General features: G+C 60.1%; 1 protein-coding gene across 1 annotated transcript; it reads right to left on the reverse strand.

Annotated features, from left to right (window-relative positions):
- Nucleotides 1-413: 413 nt before the first annotated feature.
- LOC311210406 (ras association domain-containing protein 7-like) lies at nt 414-6,053 on the reverse strand (the record flags this gene model as incomplete). Its single annotated transcript, XM_084288319.1, has 5 exons — nt 414-562; nt 2,943-3,050; nt 3,404-3,572; nt 4,176-5,080; nt 5,951-6,053. 5 exons carry the CDS (start codon nt 6,051-6,053, stop codon nt 414-416), a joined length of 1,434 nt encoding a protein of 477 aa, XP_084144445.1.
- Nucleotides 6,054-7,620: the final 1,567 nt, after the last annotated feature.

Here is a 7,620-nt window from a genome sequence, read left to right on the forward strand (position 1 = left end):
CTAATCCTTTAATGCCGCGTAACCAGCTGCTGAAGGGCAGCAGGCACTCACGCAGCGAGCGGGGGGGCTCTGCCACGCCGCCCTCGACGGCTTTCCTCTCCCCCACGAATATTTCACTCGCCCGCAGCCGCCCCTTGCTGCAACACAGGGAAAATCCTGCGGGACGCCAGCGGCCGCCGTCCCCAAGCCCGCTGCGGTGGCACAGCCGTGCTGGGGGCTCGCGGGCACCTCCGAAAAGGGCCGGGCGAGCACGTCCAAGCGGGGTCAGAGAGCAGCAGAGCCTTGGTCCACCCTCGGGTTCCCTCGGGGAGATGCTGGTGGGGAGAGAGCCGGCATTACCACGTGTACCCGGCCATGCCGCTGGAACTGATGGGGGGGCATAAAGGTGAACGGGAGGCTGGCCCCTTACCTGCTCATATCTGCAGCCATGTGCCGTCCCCTTCTCCTCCCGTCCTAAAATGCTCCGTGCCGCCGCTGTGCATTATTAACAAGCTGCCATGTTTCATCCTGGAGACGGCTGCCTTCTCGGCGGACACCAGCTTCATCCACTGTTTGTAAAGCACTTTGTGATAGAAAAGGGGGGGGGAAAAAGAGCAGCGTGTGCATAAGCAGCATTCAGTCATAAAATACTTACGGCTTTAATTCCCTGCGGAAAGAGGCTGCCGTGGGGTACGTGAAGCGCTCGCCGTGCCCCGTACCTGCCGCGGGGACGGCTCGGCTCCAGCAGCACGTGCACACTCGCTTTACACAAATCCTTTCCAAAAGATTTATTGAAAATTGAAACCAGACAATGCCGTAGCGCGCAGGATACATTCATACACAGAAAGTGTGTTTTACAGTGAACACAGCGTCCAAGTCACATTTTTTTTTGCATACAACGGAGAGGACACGTGGAAAACAAAGACACCGGAGTGCTGGGACCCCCCGGACAAACCTGTCCCCTCCCCGGGCCCCCTTGGCCGCTTTGGCTTCACAACTAAAAATACAGCAGAACCCAGTGGGACAGGTGAACAGAAACAAGAGGAACTACTGGCCATCAAGGAAAAAAAAATAAGAAACACAACCAAAAAAACACAAACCAAGAAAAAAAAAAACATTCAGTGAAATGTCACCAAAAGCGTTTCTGTCCTGCATACTCTGGCCATGGGCAGCCAGGGAGGGGCTCATCCTGCTGGCAGAGTACTGATTTAAGAACAAGTTTAAAACTAAGTGGCCTTAAGAAAAAAAAGTCTCCACATGTGTCCCTGTCTCCTCGAAGCCTGATTGTCCTCTCTGTGGCCAGGGAACGGCTGCTCACTTCTCCCTCCCTCTTAGCACCATGGAAAGGGGGTTTCTAGTACAGGTTTCTTACAATAAAAAAGGGGGGCAGAAAGTTGTCTAAAAAAGCTGCTCGTGAGCCCCCTGGCCAGTATAAAGGCTGTTTTTAAAACCCACCAACCCGTCCCAGGGCATCTCTGTGCTCTCTGCTTCCCCCAAAAGTCTCTGGCTGAGGCAGCCACCCTGGAGCAGGTGCGTGGCGAGGATGGAGACATCAGCAGGGCAGCCGTGCCTAGAAAATTCCCTCTTCTGCCCCAAAACAGGGCTTCTTGGGGCTGCTTTAGGATTTGGGGAGCACGTAGCCCCTCCAGGTGGTGCAAACATCCGCAGGGGGTCGAACCCAAGGAGGGCAGCTTGGCAAATGGACTATCCACGCTGTGCTTCTGCGCGAGGCGGGCAGGGCAGGGTGCTGGTGGTCGCAGGCAGCCAGGTTGGCCCCAGGACGGGTGCGTGCCTCGTGGCAGGGCTCGGCTGCTCTGGAGCGAGCACAGCTGAGGGAATGCCGCAGCATGACATGGGACGCGGCCCGGACTCCGGCAGCTCCTTCATCGTCGTCAGCGCTGGGGCTCGCTGGGGAAAGCACACCAAAAACGTGGCACCAGGTCCCGCTGTTCGCCTTGCCTACTTCATCGGGCGAGGCTCAGAAGCAGCCCAAGGGCAGGTCTCTGCCACAGGAGATGTCAGCCCAGCCGTCCCGATGCAGCTCTGCCCCGCTAGCCAAACGGACGAGGGCTTCTCAAAACACACCACGGGTCTTTTGGGAAGGCCCCACGAAATGTGAGTGCTGCCACGGTGTGTTAAATACGGAGAGCACTTTAAAAAAATAGAAGGGGCTTGTTTCATCCACAGGGGAAGAGGGTTGCTTTGTCTGGTAGGTCTTGGTCTTATAGTACAGTCTGTAAAAATACTCTGTCTGGCCATCCACATCCATTCACGATATAAAGCAGTAAAAAATATAATATATATATATATATATATGGAATATGGGTTTATTTATACAGTTACACTTGCAAGGCAATCAATCGTCCACTGGCTGTGCCCTTCTACCTCCAGATGCTCTGCCTGGTTGATAGGACTGCAAGACAGACAAAAATAAACGGCGTGACCCCAGGGCAGCGGGTGGGCATTCCCACAGAGCAGCACAGCACAGCACAGCACAGCAGACGTGACGTGTGTGAGCACCGTGCGCCTGCAGCACGACACCCAGCAGAGACGGACACACAGACACCACGGTCACAGCGTCGGGTGAGATGGAGGACGGATGGTTTGGCCCCGAGGTGGGCAGAAATGGGAAGCCGAATCCTCCCCATCCTAACCTCAGCAAGGGCTTCGCCCCGCAGCGCTGCAGGGCCCCCTGACCGCCTGAAAGCCGCCGGCAGCATCCCAGGAAACCGTGCCCGAGGACCGCAGATGGCCCCGCACGCCGGGGACTGCTTCGGATGCCACACCAATGGGCTCACCACCTCGCAGGCTGGCCGGGCACAGGCGCTGCTCCCCTAATGGCCTCTATAAATAGCTCCGGCCTCCCACTCCCAGCACACGCACGCAGGCTCGCTTGCCACGGCCCGTTTCACGCAGCGAACCCCTCTCCCCTTCCCGCAGGCCCTCCCCGGGGATGTACGCACCCTCGGGGTTCAGGCTGGACACCAGGGGCTCCGGCAGGGTCCGGGGATGGCCGAGGAGCTGCTTGGTGCTGGCGTGGGGAGGCGAGTCGCTGCTGGAGGGGGGAAACCCTGCGGGAGAGGAAAGAGACCCAGCTCAGGCGGAGCTCGCCGGGCACCTGGGACTCGCAGAGTGTGGAAATCCCTTGGGAGAAGGGACCAGATCCCCGTTTTCCCCTGTCCCCCACTCCACGGAAGGCTGTGCAGCCGCTCTCGGTCTCTCCCCCATCCCTAACACAATGCTGCCGGCCTGGCCTCCATCCCCGCAGCGCCCTGTCCCGAGGGCCGTGCCATGAAAGCACGGGCACAGATCCCGGGGAGCTGAGCCGCATGGAGCCCAGTGGGAGGAGGAGGAAGGAGCCGGGGCCATTGGGGAGACATTTGGGGTCGCAGGGCAGCCCCCCGTGCCGAGCCGGCGCGCTGACCTCCGTTCCTCCGGCAGGCTGGCAGCTCGCGCGGGCTCGGCTCCGGCTGGGCGTCCTCCTCAGACCTGGCCTGCCCGACCGTCACCGTGGCTCCCGTCTGCTGAATAAACTGCTGCAAATTACACTGCCTCAGCTCCTTATTTAACTCCTCCAGCTCTTGGTTCTGGGCCTGCAAAACACATTGGGGGGGACAGGGTGAGCTGCGTGCCCCCCATGCTGCTCTGCGCCTCCTCCCGAGGCCCCAGCCCCGCTCCCTGGCTCATGTCAGGGACTCGTCCCCCATGGGGACAAGGCCACGCCACCGCCTGTGGGGACTCCAGGCCAGCAACAGCCACGCAGTGCTGGGCAAACTGCTGCAAACAGGTCCCCAGATGGCTCTGGAGCCTGCCAGCTCCTCTGGGATGCAACCCCAAGCTGCGTGGGGATGGGGATGCTCGGGCAGCAAGGACAAGGACAGCAACATCACACAGCACCCAGACCCCAGTGGGACAGGAGAACCACAGGTCTCAGTGCCTCGAGCCCGACAGTTCTGGCACAGCTCAGCTCCTGGTTCAGAGCCAGCCAGCCCGGAGCAGTGCCAAAAAGCCTCGTGCCTGGGCACTGCCGAGACCTGCGCTTCCCCTCTGCTACTCCTTTTTTCGGACATAAAAACAACGCTGACCAGCAATGCCAGCGGGGACACTGACCACCCATCCCTGCCTTTTGCTTGGCCACACCGACCCCACGCGAGGGTCCCTCACCCCCCAGGGCCAGGTAATCTGGCCATACCCACCTGCAGGGACCTTTCGGCTTCCTCCAGGGCCTTCTCCACGCTGGCCAGGTTGCTCTCCAGCTGCGTGCCCTGCTTGACTTTAGCTTCCAGATCCCTTTTCATCTTGGCAGCCATGTCCTCCAGGTCCGTGGGGCTCGGCACCGGGCTCTCCTTGCCCCTCTTGGCCCTCTCGGCCATCTCCCACTGGATCTCCTTCTGCAGGGCCTCGGTGCGGGCGCTCAGCTCGTAGATCCTCTGTGTGTACTCCTCCAGGCTGGCCCGCAGGCTCCTCACCCGTTCCTGCCTCTCCCGCTCGCACTCCTTCTCCAGCCGGAGCTCGCTCTGCCAGAACTCCTCCTCGCCCAGCTCCGTCTCGTTCCTCCGCACCAGGTGCTCCAGGTAGAGGATCTCGTCCTCCTGGCTGGGGGCCCGGCCGTGCTCCCAGAACCGCAGGTCCGTCTCCAGGGTGTCCCCGTGGGCCTCCAAGGAGCTGAGCTGCTCCTGCTGCCGCAGCACCGTCTTGAACAGCTCCTCCTTGGAGAGCTGGCCGGCCCCACCGTCCTTCAGCTCCATCCCCTCCCAGGCGTGCTGCCTCCAGCGGCTCTTGGCGAACAGCTCGCCGGAGCCCACGGGACCCAAGTTGAAGGTCATGGATTTCCTGGGCTCGCGGGGCCGGGGCGCCTCGGTGCTCACGGTGCGGGGCTTGATGGGCAGGCTGGCCCGGATGAAAGTCCTCTCGGGAGCCTGGGGAGCGCCCTCCGAGGACGGCCGCTCGGCCACGCTGGGGCCCGTGCGGCGCAGGATGAACTGCACGTCGTTGGCATACTGCCCGCACTTGGCCAGCGACTCCAAGGGGCACTCGAGCGGGAGCAGCTGCCGCTCCTTCTCCCGCAGCTTCTGCACCAGCACGTAGCGCCCCGTCTGACCTGAGGGCAGGACACAAGCACGTCACCCAGGGGAAAGTCGTGGCTGCGAGCAGGGGTCAGTGAGGTCCCCGCTGCACCCAGGAGGTTCCCTCTCCCCAAGAAGCACCCGGAGGTGCCCCTACCCACCAAGGACGGGGCATTTTTGTTGTGCTCTGGGCACCAAAATGAGCGAGAGCGCTGGGGGCGGATGGTGCTGGGGAAGCGGGGTGAAACCCACACAAATTTGTTTTCCTCCCTTTCCAAACCTTCCCACCGCATCTCCCAGCCATCACCCAAATCTTCCACCCGTCTCCCCAGGGACACCCAACAGCACGAGCAGCTGAGGGCACGAGTCATCCCCCCATTAACGGGGTGCCGTGCTGCCCCTCTTTGTAGGACGGGGCGTCTCTCCGCGAAGCTCAGCGCCTCCGCAGTCACATTTCTGCGTGTGAAAAAGCTGAGGACACCACCTGGAGCTGCCCCGCTGTTCCCTCAGCCTGGAAGAACGCACGCCCTGGAGAGCGGAGGTGGAGGAGACATCAGCCTGCTGTTCTTTTTGGAAGGCGTGCGAGGGGAATCGGAGGTACAAGGGCTTTGATCTGCAGGGCTCGACCTCAAAGCTGGCACGGAGGGGAAACACGGCAGCGCAAAGCCTGCGCGCAAACAGGATCGCAGCATTTTGAGGCCGAGCCACTAGAAGGCAGGATTGACCACGGGCGGGAGCACGGCAGGCACCGGCATCCAGGCACGCTGTCCACGCCGCCTGCAAGCTATTTATTTTGGCCATCTCCCCAGCAAGCCTCCGTGAGGAGGGACACAAACACACGGCTGTGCCGAACGGAGGGTGAGGAGTCTGCTCTGGTCTCGAGAGCTTTGTTTTAGCTCACTCACCTATGGCCCGCGCCAAAGCGATGACCACCTCCTGGCAGGTGGTTTGCTCCGAGACGCCGCAGACCACCCGCTGGATGCCGTCCACCCACACCTTCAGCTCCATCCCCGCGGCTGCCGGGCCTCAGGCACGCTGGGGCATCGCGGGACGGGGTCCCTGTAGGAGAGAAGACACAAGGAGTCAGTGCTGAGCCTGGTCTAGGGCTGATGCTTCACCAGCCCTGCTTTTAGGTCTGCTGGACGGCTGGAGCAGACGCTTGCTGTTGCTCACAGATCGGATTTACAGCACTATTGCTAAAATACCAGCGTTCACCTGCAGTAAAACCCTGCTGTCTCACCAAAAACCCCATACACGGCTCAGCTCTGGGCAGCGGGGCCACGTCCTCGCCGGGTGAGAGGCACAGGGGTTTGCCCGTGTGCGTGGTGGGTCTGGGCAGCCAGAAAGCACCCTGCCTATTTCTGCTGAGAGCGCAGCCTTCTAATGGATTTGTTGGACTTTCGCTGCTATTTCCCCAACATTTTGGCAGTGCGGCACTGGGGATTTTCCAAACAATATCTAAAAGGCAGAGAAGCCTCCGGCTGCCCTCCCGCCCACCCTTCCCAGCTGTGCAGAGGGAAGCCGAGAGGTGTGGATGGCGCACATTGTGCTCTGTTTACCTTCCCCTCTGTTAATCTGAGAGGGATTAAGAGATGGGGAAAATTAACTGCAGCAAAATCTCGTTTAGCACTCCTGCCTCTGCCAGCAGCCGAACGACTGCAAGGCTTAACAAATGAAATTAAATCAATGTAATATGCAAAGAACTCAGATCTCTGGGTTTATTCTGGTTTTAAACACTCTCAAAACATTTTTTCCAGATCCTTCAAGCATCAAGCCTGTCTGAAGGACCTGGGCAGAGGAAGGCACAAAGGGTCCTGAACTACTTTCCAAACCCAGCCCAGCTCCCAAGTCTCCCCAGTTCCCCAGAGTTTGGGGACACACCACAACCGCTGATATCGCCCCAGGGGGCGCCTGCAAGGAGCAGGCTGAAGGAGCAGGTGTCAGTGCGGGGAGAAAAGCTTTAGCTTGGGTTAAACAGCTTTTTTATTATTATTTTTGACACCTTGAGGAATCAAAGCAAGGGCTCGAAGGCTCCCACCCTGAGCAACACGAGGCTTCGGCCATGACACAAGGAAGACAAAGGAGGAGTCTAGGAAATGAAACAACCCCACGGCGCTGTTCCCACCACGAGATCCGGCGGTGCTGGGGCAGAACGACTTGGTAGAGAACAAACCCGAAAGCCAAATCCATCCCCCAGGGAGCACTTGGGAGCAGCTGATCCAATGCCAGCCTCCCCGTCAGCCGCAGCAGCGCTATCGATCCCTTGCTCCCAGATTCACCCGCGGAACACAGCAGGGACCGAGGGCAGCGGGTGCGGGTCAGCCACCATGGGCAAAATTATTCACCTTGGCAGCACCAAGGAGTTCAGGCTCTGCCCTTTTCTCCCACCAATGTCCCCTAAATGCTGTATTGGTGAAGTGGAGACCAGGCTCCTTTCAGAGCACGGTTCTGCCCCGCTGCATGGCCACAAACTCTCAGCAAAACCAGCGCCCGCCCCCGCCACGGAGCAAAGTTCAGCGTCGCTGCCGCGCTCGGGCACCACCCGGCTGGGTTTTGCCGCCCCAATGCCACCGTT

This window comes from Netta rufina (genome assembly GCF_964035555.1).
Source record: "Netta rufina genome assembly, chromosome: 5".
In the NCBI taxonomy this organism is placed as follows: Eukaryota; Metazoa; Chordata; class Aves; order Anseriformes; family Anatidae; genus Netta; species Netta rufina.